Consider the following 22,523-nt stretch of genomic DNA (forward strand, 5'->3'; position numbering starts at 1 on the left):
ATGGACACTAACGATAGATTGGTACAGCAAGCAGTTAGAAAGACATCTAACAGTCAAAATAACCCTATGGAGGTAAGGCAGCAGCAAATAGTACCTCGAAAGAAGCCAGTGAGGAATAGCATCCCTAGTAGAGCAACAAGACCCTCTTTCCCAAAGAAATTAGCTCATCGGCCCTTTCACAATAGAAATAACAGAGGAAGGGGGATTAGGGAAAGAGGGAGAGGCTCAAGGCGATAGGATGGGCGCCTCTCATCACTCAGCCACACCAGTTGGGGGTTGCCTGGCGAATCACTGGAAGGTGTGGCAGGAACTGGGAGCAGAGCAGTGGATGGTAGATGTTCTCAGGGTCGGGTATTTGATTCCGTTCGAAGTATCCCCACCCCTGACAGAACAGCCATTACCTCACCTCTCTTATGCTCAAGAACATCAAAAGGCTTTTATTCTGCAAGAGGAAGTGAAGAAGATGATGGAAAAAGGGGCTGTGGAACAAGTATCCGTTCCGTCGAAGGGGTTTTACAGCAGGATTTTTCTTGTACCCAAACCCAACGGGGACTGGAGGACAGTAATAGACCTGTCAACATTGAATCTGTTTTTAAGAAAAACCAGATTCAAAATGGAAACCCCAAAGACGATTCTACAAACAGTCAGGATCAAGGATTTTATGCTGACAATCGACTTGAAGTACGCATACTTTCAGATCCCAGTCCATCAGTCTTCAAGGAAATTTCTCCGCTTCAATCTTGCAGAGAAAGTTTTTGAGTTCAAAGTTCTGTGCTTCGGATTGACAACATCTCCTCAAGTTTTTACAAGAGTGTTCACTCTCGTGTCGACATGGGCGCATGATCAAGGGATCAGGCTAATAAGATATCTAGACGATTGGCTGGTGATAGCAAAGTCCAGAGAGAAATTACTCAAGGACAGGGCGACACTTTTACAGTTTTGTCACAGCTTAGGCATTGTGATTAATCAGGAGAAGTTGCAATTGGATCCAAGTCAGCGGCTGGTGTATCTGGGAATGGTTATAGACACAATAAAAGCCAAAGTATTCCCGACAGACCAGAGAATAGGGAAATGCAAACAAGTGGTTAATGCCTTTCTGGAAAAACAAACGCAGTCAGCAAAACAGTGGCAGGTCAAAACAGTGGCAGGTAGTACTGGGAGTTCTAACTTCCTTGGAGAAACTAGTACCACAAGGGAGGCTACACCTTCGATCTCTACAATGGAGGATGAAAGAGTTCCGGTCACCAGTAGTAGATCACCTGTACGAGCAGATTCCCTTGTCGACAGAGGTGAGGAAAGACTTGCTGTGGTGGGTGAAGGACAACAGTCTGACAGTGGGTGTTCCCCTTCAACAACCCTCCCCGATCTCTTGCTGTTCTCAGATGCGTCACTAGAAGGTTGGGGAGCCCATATGGAGGAGGTGATGGTTTCAGCGAAATGGAGTGGCGAGGACAGAGAACTCCATATAAACGTGCTGGAGTTAAAGACAGCGTTTCTAGCACTACAGGAGCTCAGGGAGAGGGTGAAGGGACAGTCAGTGGTATTGATGTCAGACAACACCACAGTAGTAGCCTACATAAACAAACAAGGAGGTCTAGTGTCTCGACAGTTACATATGATGACAGTTCAACTTTATCAGTGGGCTGTAGAGAGCCTGGTAGACATCAGAGCCAGATATATTCCGGGGGGAAAGAAACATAGTGGCCGACAAGTTGAGCCGAAGGGATCAGATCCTGGGTATGGAGTGGTCCTTGCACCAACAGGTAGTGGACAAGATGCTCATGTTGTGGGAAAGACCGATCATAGACCTATTCGCAACCAGATACAACAAAAAGTTGGAAGTGTATTGTTCGGTAGTCCCAGATGTAGAGGCAGTAGCAGAAGATGCGCTACAACACCCGTGGGACAATCTGGACGTTTACGCATTTTCTCCCTTTTGTCTAATCCGTCAGGTTCTGAACAGGGTAATGCGGTCTCAGAACCTCAGAATGACTCTGTTAGCTCAGAACCTCAGAATGACTCTGGTAGCTCCTTTATGGCCAACAGCAGAATGGTTTCCGGACCTCTTGGAACTCCTAATAGATATGCTGAGAGAGTTACCCCCATGGAACAACCTACTATGTCAGCCGCACGTGGAGTGGTACCACCGGTCGGTGAAGTCCCTATCACTTCGCGGTTGGAGACTGTCAAGTATCTCCTGCGAGCGAGAGGGTTTTCGCAGAAAGCAGCAGCGCAGATGGCAGGTAATATCAGAAAGTCATCGGCAGCAGTATACCAAGGAAAATGGTCAGCATACTGTGATTGGTGTCGTAGAGGGAACTTGTCTCCACTCGGTACCACTATTCAACAATTAGCAGACTTTCTGGTATATCTCAGGACATAAAGGCATATGTCTGTATCTGCGGTGAAGGGGTACAGGGCTGCTCTAGCCTCGGTCTTACGCATGAAAGATGTGGACATTTCATCTTCATGGGAGTTGGCCATGTTGATGAAGAGCTTTGAGCAGTCATGTTCGCCAAAAGAACTAAAAGCCCCAGATTGGGATTTGACCATGGTACTGGGTAGTCCGACAAAACCCCCCTACAAACCACTAAGGCAGTCCACAGATAGGAGCCTGACCCTGAAAACAGTCTTCTTATTGGCCCTAGCCTCAACCAAAAGGGTGGGGGAACTACATGACTTGTCATATGTCGTGAAGCACTCGAGAGGTTGGAAGTCAATGGTATTCGAGTTTGTTCCAGAATTCGTGGCCAAAACTCAAAACCCTTCAATAGTGGATGGTAGATTTGACTCCTTTTCCATACCTTCTCTGGCAGATTTCGAAGATAACGACAGAGATGAGATGCTTCTGTTTCCCGTCAGAGTAATGAGAGAGTACTTAAGAAGGACAAGGCACCTCAAGCCTGGGTGCAGGAGGTTGTTCCTAAGTACAGGAAGGAACAAAAAGGAAGTGTCCAGGAATATAATATCGTTTTGGCTAAGAGAAATGATCAGGAATGCCTATATGACAGAAGACAGGGGGTCAGATAGCCAGGAGAGGGCTAGGGCTCATGACATCAGAGGCTTGAGTGCTTTGTTAGCTTTCAAGAAGAATATGTCTGTGGAGAGAATTCTGAAAGCTGGTGTTTGGAAACGCCAAAACACTCTCACTTCATTTTACTTAACCCTCTTACGCCAAAGCGGTAAAAAAAAAAATTGTCTCCCTTGTGCCGGAGGTGTTTCAAAGTGAGCGCGGAAGCGGAAAAAATATTTTTTTCAAAAAATCACATTGCGCTTAGTTTTCAAGATTAAGAGTTCATTTTTGGCTCCTTTTTTTGTCATTGGCTGAAGTTTAGTATGCAACCATCAGAAATGAAAAAAATTATCATTATCATATATAAATAATGCAATATATGATATCGCATTATTTATGGTGCAAACATTACCATAATCGCATGTATGATTTTTTTCGGAAGGGTTACCGCACGGACGTAAGGAAAAAGTTTTTTCATAAATTCACCATAAATCGAAATATTGTGCTAGAGACTTCCAATTAGTTGCAAAATTACGGTAAATGATTGACTATTACTAAAATATAAGAGTTTTAGCTTACAATTGCATTTTTTGACCATTTCGGTAGAGTCAAAGTTGACCGAAGGTTGAAATTTTGGCACTTATCGTTATTTATATGAAAATATCTCAAAACTGATAAAAGCTACAATCATGAGTATTTTATTGTTGTATTCTAGATAAAAATGCGCACATTTTCATATATAATACTTCATGTAACGGCTAATTTACAATGGTACAAAAATTATGTCAGTGACGAAATAATTTCCAAGATGTGTCACAGATACTTTTTAGTGCGGCAAGAAAGAAATTCGCGCTTGCGTGCCTGCCTAACGATTGTAAACAAAACAACACCTTGATCCGTGAACTCCCAGCATCCACCAAGGGGCGTGATTCAAAAGTTTTAGGCTGGTAGGCCTATAAGTATTTTTCCGCGAATTTAAAAAAACTTGTAAGTAGATGTAAAATACGTCCAGTCGGCACACGGGAGACAAAAAATGTCGACGTAAAATACGTCCAGTCGGCGTAAGAGGGTTAAAAGGCGTTGCCCATAGATCCTTGGATACCTTTTCCTTGGGTCCAGTGGTGGCGGCCCAGCAAGTAGTATAGCTCATCCAGTATCCCTGGCGGGTCAGTTTGTGTCTAGTCTAAGATGAAGGTATGAAATTAGAATGAATGGGATGACTAGTCTTTTTTCTTTACTACTTTCTTTCCACTCCTTTACCCACGGGCATTATGAAGGAGAGTGCCATCATAAGCTGGAACGGACTAGATGCAGGTGAGGTGGTCGGCCATACTACTGTAAAGTTATTTTAGAAGCAGAGTATACTTTTCAGTAGCAACACACCCCTCTCGGTAATAAGGAAGGGAGGGGTGATGGTAGATCCAAATACAAGGGACAAGAGTGGTTTAGGAGAATGGAAGGGCCTCTATTTTCACATAGTTTATAAACCATGGCATGGTACCAGCTCCCAGTGAGGGAAACCAATAGATTCTCTTATATCTTTGGTTCAAGGGTTCATAGTCCATTATCTTGGAATACTTATAATATTCGGAAATGGATTTAGGTGGCAAACTCCCAGTCAGTTATAGCGACTTACCTCCCTCCGATAAGTAAGTCTATCCTAATGGTAAGACCGAAGGTTTGTTTTCTTATATGAACAAATGACAAATTTGTAACTAATTTGTATTTTTCATAACTAACAAACCTGAGGTCTTAACAGTTAAAGGCCCACCTCGAACCACCCCTCTTAGAGTCTAAACTGGGTTAGAAATATAACTGGTAGGTCACAGGACGCCAAGGGCGTTGTGGGTAATACATGCCCCGTGACCTGGTAGTTGCCAATAGTCCCTGGATCGCACAAGTTTAATTTTAATTCTACCGGTTTCCAGCTTGGCGCTAGTAAATCCTAATGTTAAGACCTCAGGTTTGTTAGTTATGAAAAATACAAATTAGTTACAAATTTGTCATTTCTTATACGTACGTGAAAGGTGAAGGAGTGTTCTTTATTCACAGATAAGGAAGTGTGTGGGAAGGCTGAAAAAAGGTCAGATTTTTCGTACAGTGTCAAAAATTTTGCAAATGGTGCCAGTCTATGAAAACCGTGAAGGGTAAGTTGAATTCAGCATGCTCTTGTATAGTTGTAGTTTCATGTCCCTTTATCTCATTATTATCAGCTAGCACTTGGTAGTTTCACACACATTTATCAAAAAAGGCGAATTTGATACAGTATCCACAACTGTGAAACAGAAATGAACCCTGTTGTTTGTCAACTTGAATGCAATTGCAGAATGCCATCAAGGAATTCTTAAGCATCAAAGGATAACTGCTTTGCAAATAAAGATGGTTAGCCAGTCTTATTTATTTATAAATAAACATGAGTGCTTACTTAAATGATTTTAATCACAAGAGGGGTTAAAACTGGATCAACCTCCAATTAACCCTCTTACGCCGATTGGATGTAATAAACATCGAGTCAAAATGTCTCCCGTATGCCGATGGACGTATTATACGTCGACTCAAAAAAAATTTTTTTTTAATTCGCGAAAAATACTTATAGGCCTACCAGCCCAAAACTTTTGGGGGATGCTGGGAGTTCACGGATCAAGGCGTTGTTTTGCTTACAATCGTTACGCAGGGGCACAAGCGCAAATTTCTTTTTTTATGAATAGAACTTACCTGGCAGTTATATATATATAGCTATAGTCTCCATCGGTCCGGCAGATTTTTCAAAACTCGTGGCAACCGCCGAGTGGTAGGTGTTTGGTTAGGTGGTTAACAACCCTTACAGGGTGGTACTTGGAACCATTCCCATTTTCTATTCCACAGATCATCTCTGCCGGTTGGACTGTCAACATCGTTGCTAGTCCGCCGTCGGGTTTTTCACTCGCTTCCCTGTGTCACTGTATTTCTACGAATTGGTGATGTATTCTGTGGATGGCAATCGCTTTTTGGCTTGTGTTTATGATTATTCTTTTGATTGTTCTTTGATTTGCGATGTCTCAGAAACAGTTTCGAGTGTGTGTGAATGAGGAGTGTAAAGTGAGATTGCCGAAGGCTTCGGTGGATCCTCACACTGTTTGTTTGGGGTGTAGGGGTTTTGAACGTGCATTGGATAAAAGATGTAAAGAATGCGAGGTTTTGGATGAAAAACAATGGTTAGATATGAAACGCTACGTGCGTAGATTGGAGTTAGATAAAGTCAGGAGGGCTTCTAAATCTAAATCTAGGTCTGGCAGTGATGTTAGCGTAGCCTTTCTGTTCCCTCAACCCTGTAGTAGTTGAACCTGTTCCTGAGGTAGTAGCTCCTTCTCCTGTAACAGAACCTGTTGCTGCTTTGGATAACCCTCAGTTTGTCAAGATGGCAGCTGAGATGCAAGTCCTCAAGGATCAACTTGCAGCCTTTAAACAAGGTAAGAGTGAAGGTGAAATTAGTGATAGTGCTTGTGAAAGTGCAGTGGAGGTGGCGACTGATCGATCCTGTCATGCCCCTAGGTCTAGACCTCTACCAAGCTCCCAGGACCAGGGGAGAAGGTACGTCGATGACCGTAAGGGGGTGAGAGGAACTGATCCTCGGTCAGCCGTCACCTCAAGCAGTCCTGTTGCATTTTCCCAGGCTGCTTATGACCGCCACAGAAAAGGCGTGTCGGAAGTGGTAGCGTCTTCGCCGAGCCCCTCGCCTCGACGCAGATGGCAATATGAGGAGTCGAGACCGCTCAAGAGGAGTTGGAAGCAGCGTCCTGATCAGACTCGTTATCGCTCGCCATCGAGTAGATGGAGTAGCCCGGAACCGTTTCCTTCTGACGACGACTTGGACGCCTCTCCTGTGAAAAAGGCGAGATCTAGAGAGGATGATTCTCCGTAGGACGCATGGAGGCAAGAGAGATCTCCTTTTCCTTCAGATTATGAGGAACGCTCTAGAGAACCATCTCCGTCTTCCAGTATTTCTCGACACCTGTCCCCTTCGGAACCGCAGACCCGCAGCGGTATTCGAGATCTTTCATGACTTGTCATGCAGGAGCAACTGACTTCGCTAGTGGAAGCCTTTAGCCGCCCTCCTCCCCAGTCGGCTAGACGTAAGGACGACAAGCTACCGGTGAAGAGATCAAGGGAGGAAACTCCGGTTGAGTTTTCTACAGCTTGTAAGAAGAGCGGGGTTCCGCAACTCGTCAGGATGTTGATCAGCACCGTTCGCGCGATGTAAGAAAGTTACGGCTCTCCTCCTCTGTCTAAAACCTTCCGTTCTCTCGGTACTGTGAGGGACCTGGCTCCGTTCAAGCTACTTCTCCCGAGTCGCGACGCCAGGTTAGACCTAGTTCTCGTCGCCTCTCTTCTCCTTCTTCTAGACGCAGAGATACGGACTTGGTTGCTCGGCACTACGACACCTTCAGGTCTCCTCTCAGGGAGAACGTCGGTTCGCGTTCCCGACAGTCGTTCGCTCAACGAGACGACTTCAGAGTGGGACGCCAGGACGTATGCAGCGCATCGCGGACCAAGACGCATTCAGCGCTCGCGGACAAGACGCATTCAGCGCTCGCGCACAGGACGCATCCAGTTCTAGGCGGCAGGACGCACCCAGCTATCGACGTCAGGACGCATCCAGCCCGCGGCGTCAGGACGCTTATATCTCTCGGCGAAAGCAAACTCACAGTGCTCTTCGGCAGGACGCATCCTGCTCTCGACGGAAGGACGCATCCACCTCCCGACATCGAGACACGTCTAGCGCTCGATATAAGGATGCAGCTAGTGATCGGCCTCAGGATTTACCTACCTCTCGGCGCCAGGACACTTTGACTTCTTCACATAAGGACACTTCCAGTTCATGACGACAGGATACTTCCGACGATCGGAAATTTTCCTCGGACGCAGTTGTTCATCAGGAAGAGTTTGATGAAGGTACACACTGCAATTTGGCTAAACATAGAGCTTCCGAACTAGTTCCTTCTACCCACAGGGATAAAGAGATGGAAGGAAGTCTAGAATTAGAAGAAATATCGGAAGATGAGGATAAACCTTCTAATGCGGCTGCAGATTATAAAGTGCTTTCTCGCTCCCTACTTGAATTGTATGGAGAGGAGTTTAAACCAGCGGCTCCCTGTTCTCCTCAGTCGCAGTTTGTGAGAAAAAAGTCACAGAAACAGTCGTCCTTCATCAAGATGAAGTTGTCGATTTCGGCTAAGAAGTCGATGGCTAGAATCGGAGACTGGCTAAAAGAAAAAAGACAAGCGGTGAAGACTACCTTTTCTTTTCCTCCGACGAAGCTGGCATCTAAGGCGGGAATGTGGTACGAGACTGGAGAAGCTCTTGGCCTGGGAGTACCTGCCTCCTCTTCCGGGATTGTTGACTCTTACCATGAGACATGCTCTCAATTCGGCTACAAAGTGATGTGTCCATGACGGAGTTAGACCACCTCATTAAAGGAATATTTCGTTCTTTCGAGGTATTTCAGCTTTTTGGACTGGGCCCTTGGGGCTCTAGCCAGGAAAGCAGAACCCATACAGGCCACAGGAATGGAGGATTTGACTAGTATTATGGCCTGTATGGACAAAGCGTTAAGGGATGGAGCGAACGAGATGGCTTCCCTGTTTACAGCGGGGATTTTGAAGAAGAAGGGCGCTGTTGTGCTCCTTCGCGACCAAAGGAGTTACGATCGCTCCAAGAAGGCGGAACTCTCTTTACGCCTCTCTCGGAACACCCTTTTTCCTCAATCTCTGGTCAGGGATATTACCCATTCCCTAACGCAGAAAGCCACTCAGGACCTTCTGACTCGCTCCGTAAGGAAGGGCCTACCGGGGACTCAGGCTTTGGCAAAGAAGGAGGAAAAGAAGGTCTTACAGCCCTTTCGAGGTAGGGCTCCGACCAGGACAGACTTCAGAGGTAGAAGACAAGAGACAGGCGCAAGAACAACCAGGAGATCGTTTAGATCCCGTGCTAGAAAGTGAGTCACAGGTCCTCCAGACAGCAGTAGGAGCAAGGCTGTCATACTTTTGGCAGGCCTGGAAGAAAAGGGGGGCGGACACCTGGTCTCTCTCTGTCGTCAGGGAGGGTTACAAGATCCCTTCTTGAAAAAGCCACTCTTTCGAGAACACCAAAGGCCTTAGTGGCTCAATACTCGGACGCCACGAAACAAGCGGCTCTCCTAGATCTAGTAGACCAGATGCTGGGAAAGGGAGCCATAGAACCTGTTCTGGAACTAGAATCCCCAGGCTTTTACAATCGCCTGTTCTAGTACCCAAGAATTCGGGGGGATGGAGACCCGTACTAGATGTCAGCGCACTGAACGTCTTTGTAGAGAAGACCAAATTTACTATGGAGATGACTCAGTCGGTGCTGGCAGCAGTCCGTCCAGGGGACTGGATGGTGTCTCTGGACTTGCAAGACGCCTATTTTCATATCCCCATCCACCCGAATTCAAGAAAATTTCTAAGATTCGTGATTCAGGACAGATGTTTCCAGTTCAGAGCCCTATGTTTCGGCCTCAGCACAGCCCCTCAAGTCTTCACAAGGGTAATGTCGAACGTGGCTGCTTGGCTTCATCAAGAAGGGATAAGAGTATCACTATACTGACGACTGGCTGATAAGATCTCGATCGAAGAGCAAGTGTCTGGAGGACTTGCACAAGACGTTTCTCATGACCCAAGAACTGGGTCTTATCATAAACAAAGAGAAGTCCCAGATGGAACGAGTCAGACTATTCTCTAGGTTTGGGGATAGTTCTGGACTCAGCTCTTTTTCGGGCTTTCCTTCTCAAGAGAGGCAGAACAAGTGCCTCGAAAAGTGCAGCAATTCCTAGGGAGAGAGAAGTGCTTGGCGATGGGATTGGATGAGTTTGCTGGGCACCCTCTCCTCGCTCGAGCAGTTTGTCTCCCTGGGAAGGTTGCACCTCAGACTGTTGCAACACTTTCTCTCAAGAGTCTGGGACAGGAAGAATCAGGAGGACTCCTTTTCCTTTCCCATTCCAGCAAACGTCAAAAGACAGTTGAGTTGGTGGCTGGATCCCGCAAAATTGAGGGAAGGAATATCCCTATTCAAGAAGAACCCAGACCTAGTGTTGTTCTCAGACGCTTCGGAGTCAGGTTGGGGAGCAACACTGGGGAACAAGGAAGCATCGGGTTCTTGGGAAGTGCAGCAGAAAGGATGGCACATCAACAAGAAAGAATTGATGGCCATTCTGTTAGGTTTAAAAGCCTTCAAAGAAGTGGTCTCGGGGAAGGTAGTAGAGGTCAACTCGGACAACACCACAGCCCTGGCGTACATAAGAAAGCAAGGAGGAACTCATTCTCTGTCCCTATACGAAGCAGCAAGGGAACTCCTTCTATGGACGAAGGAGAATGGAATAAATCTGTTAACGAGATTTGTACAAGGACAGAAGAATGTGAGGGCAGACATGCTCAGCAGAAAAGGGCAAGTTCTTCCACAGAGTGGACCCTCGATCTTCAGGTTTGCAGGAACTGTGGAAGTTATGGGGGAGGCCATCGATAGATCTCTTCGCCTCCAACAAGAACAAGAAAATCCCCAACTACTGTCCTTGTTCCGGCCAAGGAAGCAATAGCAGTGGACGCTTTCTTGATGGACTGGACAGGGATAGACACTTATGCGTTTCCCCCCGTTCAAGATCATCAATCTGGTCATCAAGAAATTTGCCCTTCTCGAGACAGGAAGAATGACCCTGATAGCTCCATTCTGGCCAGCAAGAGAGTGGTTCACAGAGGTAGTGGAGATGCTAGTGGACTTTCCAAGAAGCCTTCCTCCAAGTCCAAAGCTTCTCAGACAGCCCCACTTCGAGAGGTATCATCAAAACCCCCTTGCTCTACAACTGACTGCATTCAGACTATCGAGAAGCTTGTCAGAGCGAGAGGCTTTTCTGCGCAAGCTGCAAGAGCAATCGCAAGAGCGAGGAGGGTATCTTCTCAGAGAGTCTACCAATCGAAGTGGGAGGTGTTTCGATCTTGGTGTAAACGAAACAAAGTGTCCTCAATCACTACCTCTGTGAGCCAGATTGCTGATTTTCTGCTGTTCCTCAGACAAGAATCTAAGCTGGCCGTATCCACTATAAAAGGATACAGAAGCATGCTTTCAGCAGTCTTTAGGCATAGAGGCATGGAGTTATCTCAAAATACGGACTTGAAGGATCTCTTGAAGTCGTTTGAAACGACTAAGCACACGATAAGACCCCCGGCTTGGAATTTGGATGTGGTTTTGAAATTCTTATGCGGCAGGAAGTTCGAACCCATCTCGCAAGCGACCCTTAGAGATTTAACTAAGAAAACGTTATTTCTGATGGCTCTCGCCACAGCAAAAAGGGTCAGCGAGATTCAAGCAATGGAGAAGCAGGTAGGCTTCAGTCAAGACGGAGCCGTTTGTTCTCTAAGGCTCGACTTCCTCGCTAAGAATGAGAACCCATCCAAACCCTGGCCGAGGACGTTTGAGGTTCCTAACCTCACAAACTTAGTGGGTCAAGAGGAGGAGAGACTCCTCTGCCCAGTTAGAGCTCTCAGGGCATAATTTTGTCACGAACAAAAATTTAAGAGGATCATCCAGTGCATTATGGTGTTCCGTTAAGGATCCTCAAAGGCCCCTCTCGAAGAATGCATTGTCATTCTTCTTGAGGGAGACAATTAGAGAAGCTCATCTCTTATGTGAGGAGGAGAACTTCGGTCTCTTAAAAGTGAAGGCCCACGAAGTGAGGGCGATTTCAACGTCATTGGCATATCAGAAGAATATGTCAGTTAGACAAATTATGGACTCGACGTTTTGGAGGAGCAACTCTGTTTCTCTCATTACCTCAGAGAGGTAAGAGTAGATTATGAGAAGTGCTACTCTCTGGGCCCATACGTAGCTACGTCTTCGTTATTGGGCGAGGAGTTTTACTACCTCCCCTCAACCTTAACTTTTAGTATGATAGACTTTTTATTATTTGAGGTTTGTGTTTTTATGGTTGTCTGAGGAGTGGTCTGGTCGAGATGGCACCCTCAGTCTAGCTAGATAGATAAAATATCTAGTCTGCAAGGTTAGGTGGTTAGTTTGAGTAAGGTTGCAGTTAATTAAAAAGGGGAATAGGTAGTGCAGAAGTCTAGTCACGTTGTTTGGTCTCGCCCCGTGTGACAGACTCTATTGAGTGTTTTTCAGCATAGCAGGTCTCATCCTGGCTGGCACTCCTAAGGGAAAGCGACTCAAGAGGCAGGAACTTTTGAAGTCAGCTACCTTAGCAGGTAAGGAATCAAGGTTTTCTTTTTTTACCTACAAACTTTTAGTTGTTTCCCAACGATGTTGGCTGTCTTTCACCCACCTCCAAATGTGTGAATCAGCTATATATATATAACTGCCAGGTAAGTTCTATTCATAAAAATGAAGTATTTATATAAAAAAACAAAGTTTTATGAATACGTAACCTGGCAGTTATATATATATTTTAAGGCCACCCACCCCCCCCCTCCCCTCAGGAGACAGGTTGGGCAAGAGATGATCTGAGGAATAGAAAGTAGGAATGGTTCCAAGTACCACCCTGTAAGGTTGTTAACCACCTAACCAAACACCTACCACTCGGCGGTTGCCGCGAGTTTTGAAAAAATCTGCCGGACGATGGAAACTATAGCTATATATATATAACTGCCAGGTAAGTATTCATAAAACTTTGTTTTATCATAAATACTTCATTTTATCGCACTAAAAAGTATCATGACACATCTCAAAAATTATTTCGTCACTTTGATATAATTTTAGCACCGTTTTAAATTATCCGTTACATGGAGTATTATATAAAAAATGTGTGCAATTTCATTTAGAATACAACAACAAAAATACTCATGATTGTAGCTTTTATCAGTTTTGAAAAGAAATTTTCATATAAATACGATAAGTGCCAAAATTTCAACCTTCAGTCAACTTTGACTCTATCGAAATGGTCGAAAAACGCAATTGTAAGCTAAAACTCTATAATTCTAGTAATATTCAATCATTTGCCTTCATTTTGCAACAAATTGGACGTCTCAAGCACAATATTTCGATTATGGTGAATTTTAGAAAAAAAACTTTTTTTATTACGTCCACGCGTTAACTCATCCGACTAAATTTTTCGTGCGTTGTCCCTAATGTTTGCACCATTTTAAATTTGCCATTACTAAAGTTTATATATGGAAATGTGCACAATTTCATGCACAATACAACTAAAAACAACCCATGGTTGTAGCTTTTATCAGTTTTGAAATATTTTCATATAAATAACGATAAGTGCAAAATTTCAACCTTCGGTCAACTTTGACTCTACCGAAATGGTCGAAGAACGCAATTGTAAGCTAAAACTCTTATATTCTAGTAATATTCAATCATTTACCTTCATTTTGCAATGAATTGGAAGTCTCTAGCACAATATTTCGATTTATGGTGAATTTATGAAAAAAAAAACATTTTCCTTATGTCCGCACGGTAACTCTTCCGAAAAAAATCAGAAATTTTTTCGTGCGATTGTCGAAATGTTTGCACCATTTAAAATTAGCCGTTACATAAAGTTTTATATATGAAAATGTGTGCAATTTCATGTAGAATACAACAAAAATGATTGAAGGTTGTAGCTTTTCTCTTTTTCGAAATATTTGCATATAAATCATGATAAATAGAAAAAACCACGTTCGGTCAACTTTGACTCTACCGAAGTAGTCGAAAAACGCAATTGTAAGCTAAAAATATTACAATCTAGTAATATTCAATCATTTATCTTCATTTTGAAACAATCCAAAGTGGTCTAGCATAATATTTAGATTATGGTGAATTTAAAAAAAAAAACTTTCTTTCCCTCAGCGCGTGGATTCTCCAATACAAATCTCCGAAATGCGTACGTCGCATTCTCCTAATATTTGCTCCTTTTCATATTAGGCATTTTATAGAGTTTCATATATGAAAATGTGCACAGATTCATGAAGAATACAAACAAAAATATTTGAAGGTTGTAGCTTTTCTCATTTTTGCAATATTTGCATATAAAAAATATATATAAAAATTTATACATTGTCAACTTTAACTCGTCCGAAATGGTCGAAAACTGCAATTCTAAGCTAAAACTCTTACATTATTGTAATATTCAATCATTTTTCTTCATTTTGAAACAAATTGGAAGTCTCTAGAACAATATTTAGATTTATGGTGAACTTTTGAAAAAAAAACTTTCTGGGCTCAGCTCGTGTCGGCCTATGAAAGGATCCTTAATATCATTCTTTCTAGGCAAAATTAATCTAAAATTACCAGAGAAAAACAAAATTAAGAAAATGTCAGTAAAACTGACTCGCTCACTCTTTAAAAGAAGTGTCGGTATGAGAATAGGGGCGAGTGAGAACACCACCACGAGACATTCACCAATTAGAACCTTCCAATCAGAATCCCCACAAGAGAGAGCTGATACCAATGGGCGATGCGGCCGTTACTACTACTACTAGGGGACGCCACGGACAGCAGCGCCCCTAGCGGTCATCCTTAATTATTAGCGCCAAGCGTCGTACGCATTTTCTTGCTTGTGTACTATTTTCTGGATTTACCTCATCATCCGTTATGGAACGTGCTGCCATCGCAACGGCTAAGTTAAGTGCCTCATAAGTAGTGTTTTACCGTTTTTTAGTCTTCCAGGAACCAGTATTTTCCTTCTAATAGGTCATATACGGTTTCCCGGTCGACTCGTGGCGGCGCCATGCTGCCTCGTTAAGAATTCCCGGTCTTCCATACTGGGACTTCTTATACTTATGGGCTTACTATATCACTTCATCGTTTTACATCGCCTTTTTAGCTAGGTTAGCCCATTTACCAATTCTCTTAGTTGGTATTTAGGGCTATTCTGTGTTCTAGCCCAGCATCCCGGCTCTTGCTCTTCATCGGCTATCGCTGGCTCCGAGTAGGCTTCTGTTTCCTCGGAACAGTTTGCCCCCTCCTGGGCTTCTTTTTCTTCTACTAAAAGTGTCTTTTCCATCTTTACGATGTAATTTTAGTTCTATTTAGGGTGTTAGGCTAGCCTAGTGCATGTCCCATGTATTGGTACAGTCTGGTTCAGCTGGCCCTGGCCCTTTCACGGTTGTGTTGCTATCGCGGCTTAGGCCACTTGCGGTCACGTGTCCATCGCACCTTACCCTTACCCCTTCCCTCCCTACCAGGTTGGTTGCCATGACAACCTCAGTTGCCTTCCTCCCTCCCTCTCTGAGGAGACCAGGGGTTGGGGTTCTCCCCAGCTGGGGTATAGGGCGACCACTCATCGGGTACCGGGTCTCCGAGCGGGGTAGTTGTTGGGACGGGAGGAGTAGGCCACCCCCCTCTCTCTCTCCCGCCGTGTTACGCCGAGAACCCTCCCCCCCTCCCAGTTGCTCAGCCACCTTTCCCCCTCTGTAACGAACGGAGCCTTCCGCCGCAGCCGGGGCACCTTTGGTTATAGATTACTGGCTCCGCCAGCGGGCGGGCGGTCACTACTAGTGGTCTATTGCTTGCCTACTATTATCCTTACCTTTCTCCCACGCTACCGGAAGGGAGCTTGCTTCTTACCCGGGCACTCTTCTAGTAGACGGGAGGGGAAGGTTTGATAATTATTGTTATTTTTAAGGATATACCCTAGTTTACGATGATTTCTATAATTATATTTATTTTATATGTATACCATCTCCGCCGTTGTCCGTCGTGGTTTCATTTCACCACCACACCTGGTTGGATTCTATCTCTTGTCTCCGGCGTAGCCTTGGACAAACCAACCATATTACTACCACACGTATTATGGCGGGGCTCTGGTTTAATCTAACTTTCCTCGCGTCCGGCACCAGCGAGCAACTGTTAGGCTGTAAGTGTTCTCCTGATACTTATGTATCTTTCCACTTACAGGCTACCAACTGTCAGGTCCTTGGGTGCACGCGACGTTGTACGACCCCTGCGCCCACGATGAGTGCAGGTCTCACGCTCCGTGTGCCACGCCTTACAACGACATGATCGTCTGGCACCCGGAAGCCTGCGCCATCTGTTACGACCTGGCCAGTCAGCTGGTGGAGGGGGTAAGTCGATTATAGACTTTTTTATCGTTTTACTAACAACACTTAGTCATAAGCTTGTTAACCCCGCTCCGCCATTAGAAGCTCATTTCGCCTTCTCTTTCAGGCTGCCGGTGTGAGGGAAGTCGCCCTAGCAACCTGAAAGCGTGGGTGGGCGGCTTCGGGAAGAACGCCGCCAAAGGCCAGCCTTACATATTGGATAAGAAGCTGGCCGTTCAGATCTTCCCCGGTGGCAAGTCCAACAGGGTATGTTGACCCCATATCCGCAGCCCCTCTCATAGCCTCCATCCAGCAGGAGATGCAGCAGTCTTTCGGGGTCGTGGCCACGCAAGAGACGGTCCCGGACGTCGCAACCTTGGACCTTAATATTGAGCCTATGGCGGTAGGTGCTGAGGTTATTTGGTTGAGGTAGTGTGTCGGGTGGCCCAAGGTCTTTCCTTGGGCGCTCCTGGATCTTCTCCTGTCCCTTCTTCTACTGCTTCTTTCCAAGGCTTTTTGGGATCTGAGATCCCTACCCGCTCTCCCGCTCTCTCTGTACCCCCAAAGGTGAAGGGACAGAGAGAACCGAAGACCCTTGTTAAGACGACTTCTAAAAAGTCGTCGTCGTCTTCTTCAGCTAAGAAGTCTGCGACTTCCTATGCTGACGCGGTGAAGGCTAAGCCGAGCTCTTCATATTCAAAGAGCTCTAGAAGCAAGTCTTCTAAGGAGAAGGCTCGCGCTCCCGCCGAGCCAATGCCTTCTCCGGCCTCCACCGCATCATCCACTCCGGCAACGCCGGTTGGAGTAGCGGGACCTAGCACCTTTGATCCCACTGCTTTCTCAGCAGTGGTGATGCAACAGGTAGGTGAAATGGTTGGCTCACAAGTCTCCGCCCTAGGAACAAAGTTCGAGCAGATGTTCGCACAACTGTCGAGCACTCTGTCTCAGTCGGGCCAGTCCATCCAAGATCTCTCTAACAGAGTTTAGAGAGAATGAGGACCGAGTAGCTGGGCTTGCTCAGGCTCTTCTTCCAGTCTCCCCAGTAGCAAGTGCTGGTATTCTCCAGCTTCCACCTTATGAGTCACTACCAGCTTTCTCCATGGAGAACCCATGGAGATGGCCGCTTACGCTCCGTTCAAAGATGGTATGATCTCTGTCCCGGAGTGTGGGAACTCGAAGGATTGAGGACTTCGAGTTTATCCTCCTGGGATTGACGCAGCCTTTCATTGGTTATGCTAGGCTGACCGTAGCGGCGCTCACTAGGGAGGACAAGATCTCCAGGGAGAACGTTCTCTATAGTAGAGATCACGCTCAACGCAATGGGTTCACTGCCTTGAGGACTGGGAGTGTACCAATACCAAGCTCCAGGCTTTCAAGAGTCCTTTACTATTTTTGCGACGGAGGAGGAGGCTTCTCTTCCGTTCGCTACAAAAATAGTAGAAACGACTCTTCAGGCAGTCCTCAAGGATGAGCCCATGCCACAGCTGAGGGAAGCAGAGTCTACTTCTCCGCTCTTCCCAGCTTTCGGAGAATTGTGGGAGAACCTTGCCAGCCACTTTCACGCTTGGTAAGCTCAAACCGGACTGTGCTATGGACCAGTTCGCGCGAAAAGCTCCCAAGGCTGCCTGATTCCTTGATTCAGGCAGAGTTCGACGCTCGAACTAGGTTTGGCAGGTCCTCAATTCTCTGATTATCACAGAGATGGCTGCTCTCTCGTATGGCACGGAACCTTTGTTTAAGATTCTGGCCAAGTCCCAGCTTCAGACGGTTCAGACGGATGCTTTCGACTTCTTCCAAGCTAGGAGGAATTGCCGAAAGCACGTTCTGCAGGAGTGCACTATTAGGCACGAACCTAATAGACTCCTGGCTTCCAGCATGTGGGAGCGGATCTCTTCCCAGAGTCCGCTGTAAATGAGGTACACCACGAGGCTGCTAGGCTCAACCAGAGCCTTAGACTAGGTGGGGTATCTCATCTAAGAGGAAGCAAGAATCCACCCCCACTGCTGGTAAGAAACCAAAGAATCTGGTAAAAAGGTTCCAGCCTTACCAGAAACACCAGCAACAGCAGCAATTCGTTCAGGCCGTCCGGTTTTTTTACCGCTTGTTCCCGGTTTTTTACCCAACAGGGACCCCCCTTAACTTTTCTACATCCAAGCAGACAGCCCATTCCCATCCTGCTGTCTCCTCAGTCACAACCCTCGACCTCCTACGGCACTCTCGCCGGCCTTCAACCCTATGTTTATTGAAGGTCAGGCTTACCCTCCCTTAATAGGCAATCGAGAGGTAGGCGAGAGGCTACTTTCGCCAGTGGCACAGGAAGGGCGGCAAGGAGTAAGCAGTTCAGAGGAGGGCGTGGTGGTCAACCCGCCCATCAACAATGAGGCTCCCCAGGTAGGAGGGAGGCTGTTCCTCTTCCATCACAGGTGGGGGTTCAGCAATTGGGCACAGAGCATAGTGTCCAAGGGATTGGGTTGGAGTTGGATCAAAGATCCCCCTCCAATCAAATCATTCCGCCAAGTACCATCAAAGGAATTGACAGATTATGCGGAGGAACTCTTCAGAAAGGAGCTATTGCGAGAGTCAAGCATCTAAAATTTCAAGGTCGCTTATTCAGCGTGCCAAAGAAAGGCTCAACAAAAAGAAGGGTAATCTTAGACTTGTCAAGGCTAAACTCTTTCATTCGTTGCGACAAGTTCAAATGCTTACCCTCTCGCAAGTAAGGACCTTACTTCCTCGTGGAGCCGTCACATGCTCCATCGATCTTACAGACGCATACTATCATATCCCTATAGCCAGACATTCCGCCCATTCCTAGGCTTCAGGCTAGGAAATCAGACATTCTCATTCAAAGTGATGCCCTTCGGTCTGAATGTAGCCCCCAGGGTATTCACGAAAATAGCAGAATAGTTGTGCAGCAATTGTTGAAACTCAGGGAATAATGATAGCAGCATACCTCGACGATTGGTTGATCTGGGCACCAACAGTCGAGGAATGCCTCAAAGCCACCAAAAAGGTAGTTCAATTTCTGGAACATCTGGGGTTCCAGATAAACAAAACGAAATCCAGACTTACTCCGGAGTCTCGTTTTCAGTGGCTAGGAATCCAATGGGATTTGTCTTCCCACAATCTGTCAATTCCAGTGGCCAAACGGAAAGAGATAGCAAAGTCTGTCAGACAATTTTCTCAAATGCAAGCAAAACATCAAGGAGAAGCCAGGAGAGAATCCTAGGTTCCCTTCAGTTTGCTTCAGTGACAGATATCCTCCTGAAAGCAAGGCTAAAAGATATAAATCGAGTTTGGCGATCGAGAGCAAACGCCAAATCTCGGGACAAGTTGTCAGTAATTCCACAGATCCTTCGCAATCAACTCCGTCCATGGACAAAAGTAAAGAACTTGGCCAAGCGGGTACCCCTTCAATATCCCCTTCCAGTGTTAACCATTCACACGGATGCCTCCCTGTCCGGGTGGGGGGATATTCTCAGTTCAAACAGGTTCAGGGGACTGGTCAGTTCAATTCCGCCAGCTCCACATAAACGTTCTGGAAGCAATGGCAGTATTTCTTACCCTGAAGAGACTTCTTCCCCCTTCTTCCCCCGAAAAAGTCTATCTAAGACTAGTTTTGGACAGTGCAGTGGTAGTTCATTGCATCAACAGAGGAGGGTCCAAATCCAAGCATGTGAACCTGTCATGATAGCCATCTTTGCCCTAGCAAACAAACACAAATGGCATCTGTCCGACACTCACCTGGCCCGGGGGTAAGAAATGTGATAGCAGACGCCTTGTCCCGGTCAGTTCCTCTGAATCAGAATGGTCCCTAGACGACGGGTCATTCCGGTGGATATGCCGGAGAGTCCCAGGTCTCCAAGTAGATCTCTTCGCCTCACAGCGAACCACAAGCTCCCTTGCTATGTGGCCCCCAACCTGGACCCTCTGGCTTATGCCACGGACGGACGCCTGTCGTTAGATTGGGATCAGTGGAGAAAAATTTATGCTTTTCCTCCAGTGAATCTTCTCTTGAAAGTCTTGAGCAAGCTGAGGACTTTCAAGGGAATAGTAGCCCTGATTGCTCCAGACTGGCCCAAGAGCAACTGGTATCCTCTGCTTCTGGAATTGGGTCTCCGACCTCAACGGATTTCCCAATCCCAAGCTGTCACAATCAGTACAAATGAGGACTGTGTTCGCTTCCTCAGGAATTCTTCAGACCCTAACTTTATGGACTTCATGAAGTTTGCAGCTAATAAAGATGCTAACATTGATCCACAGAACATCCTCTTCCTAGAATCAGATAAGAGAGAGTCAACTATTAGACAATATGACTCAGCTGTTAAAAATTAGCATCCTTCCTGAAAGAATCAAACACTACAACCATGACAGTTAATTTAGCTATATCCTTTTTCAGATCCTTGTTTGAAAAAGGTTTAGCAGCTAGCACTATTACTACTCATAAATCGGCTTTGAAGAAGATCTTTCAGTTAGGTTTCCAGATAGATCTGACTGAATCTTATTTTACGTCTATCCCCAAAGCCTGTGCTAGACTTAGACCTTCTCAAAGGCCTACTGCAGTCTCATGGTTTCTTAAATGATGTCCTCAAACTAGCAATCCAGATACTGACAAACTCGTCTTGTACATTCACATGCTTCTTAGGAACCGAACATTATTCTTACTAAGCCTAGCTTCAGGAGCTAGAATTTCAGAACTGTCGGCTCTATCCAGAGATGCGGGTCATGTGGAATTCCTCCCCCTCAGGAGAAGTTCTGCTTGCTCCGGATCGTAGTTTTTTGGCTAAAACTGAGGATCCTCTTGCAAGGTGGGCCCCTTGGAAAGTCATCCCACTTCCGCAAGACCCTTCTCTCTGCCCAGTATCAACTTTAAGAGCCTTTCTATCTCGTACATCCTCAAGATCCTCAGGTTCTATCTTCATGAGAGAAAAAGGTGCTACTTTATCAGTAAAAGGTATTAGGCAACAAATCCTTTACTTCATTAAACAAGCCAACCCTGATTCATTTCCAAAAGCACATGACATCAGGGGAGTAGCCACGTCAATTAATTACTTTCAACATATGAACTTTGAGGATCTTAAAAAGTATACTGGATGGAAATCTCCGACAGTCTTTAAACGTCATTATCTAAAGTCCTTGGAATCTTTAAAATTTTCTGCAGTAGCAGCGGGAAACATTGTTTCCCCTGATACTGTATAGTAGTCGTAATATAGATCCAGGTCTCCTCTTCTCTACCTACCTCATCCAACATGCCTCACCCTATCGCCATGCTACTCGGATATTGTAGCCTTAGCCGCTGAGATCATATTAGTGGATTGTCCCTTATTTTTTTTGCTAGGGACATCCACACTGTGTACTGATAATGTACTTCAGTGTACCTACCCTTATTTTTATGCTAGGGTAGGACACAATGTGTGTGTATATTTTGTAAATATTAGTTATCTAAGTAAATCTATTTTGTTAAAATTACACTGCATTTTTGTACTTTACTATGTTTACTGTAATTTTAAGTACTTTACATTACTAACTTTCTTTTATGTCATTGTTTAAAATAAGTTAGCCTTAAGTACTTAGTTTATATACTGTAATAACTGATTTACTTATATTATATTCCTCATTTTACACTGTTTTTCATTTGTCCTTTTTTCCCATCTTGTCTGTTTCTCTGGTACTCTTTCATAGGCCGACACGAGCTGAGCCCAGAAAAGGGATTTTGGACGGAGGAAAAATCTATTTCTGGGTGATTGGCTCGTGTCGCCCTATGAAACCCACCCTGTATTGATTGCCCCCCCCCTGCAGGACAAGATGTTCTTAGATTAAGGATGACCGCTAGGGGCGCTGCTGTCCGTGGCGTCCCCGCCCCTAGTAGTAGTAGGTACGGGCCGCATCGCCCGTTGGTATCAGCTCTCTCTTGTGGGGATTCTGATTGGAAGGTTCCTAATTGGTGAATGTCTCGTGGTAGTGTTCTCACTCGCCCCTATTCTCATACCGACACTTCTTTTAAAGAGTGAGCGAGTCAGTTTTACTGACATTTTCTTAATTTTGTTTTTCTCTGGTAATTTTAGATTAATTTTGCCTAGAAAGAATGATATTAAGGATCCTTTCATAGGGCGACACGAGCCAATCACCCAGAAATAGATTTTTCCTCCGTCAAAATCCCTTTTTTTTACGTCAGCACGTTACGAATTCATGCATCATTTTGTGTTAATATTTTTTCTGTGTTGCTTTGATTGTTTTACAATGTGTTATATATCAAAATGATTGCAATTTAGTGTACAATGCAACGAAAAAAAAGTAACTTGTTAGCTTTAACCGTTTTTCATACAGCTCGATTTGAATACAATTATGTATTAATTTTTTTTTTTCGCTACCATATATTGCATTATTTATATATGATAATGATATTTTTTTTTCAGTTCTGATGGTTGCATACTAAACTTCAGGCAATGACAAAAAAAGGAGCCAAAAATGAACTCTTAATCTTG

The 22,523-nt window shown here is 45.2% G+C and overlaps 1 protein-coding gene across 1 annotated transcript in view; it reads left to right on the forward strand.

Moving 5' to 3' along the window:
* LOC135224881 (uncharacterized) overlaps positions 1-22,523 on the forward strand; it is a 115,526-nt gene that overhangs the window by 64,334 nt on the left and 28,669 nt on the right. Inside the window, exon 4 of the mRNA XM_064264204.1 lies at positions 5,066-5,160. Coding sequence (XP_064120274.1) covers positions 5,066-5,160 — 95 coding nt within the window. The remainder of the gene's footprint in view (positions 1-5,065; positions 5,161-22,523) is intronic.

Source organism: Macrobrachium nipponense, chromosome 12 (genome assembly GCF_015104395.2).
Source record: "Macrobrachium nipponense isolate FS-2020 chromosome 12, ASM1510439v2, whole genome shotgun sequence".
Taxonomy (NCBI): domain Eukaryota; kingdom Metazoa; phylum Arthropoda; class Malacostraca; order Decapoda; family Palaemonidae; genus Macrobrachium; species Macrobrachium nipponense.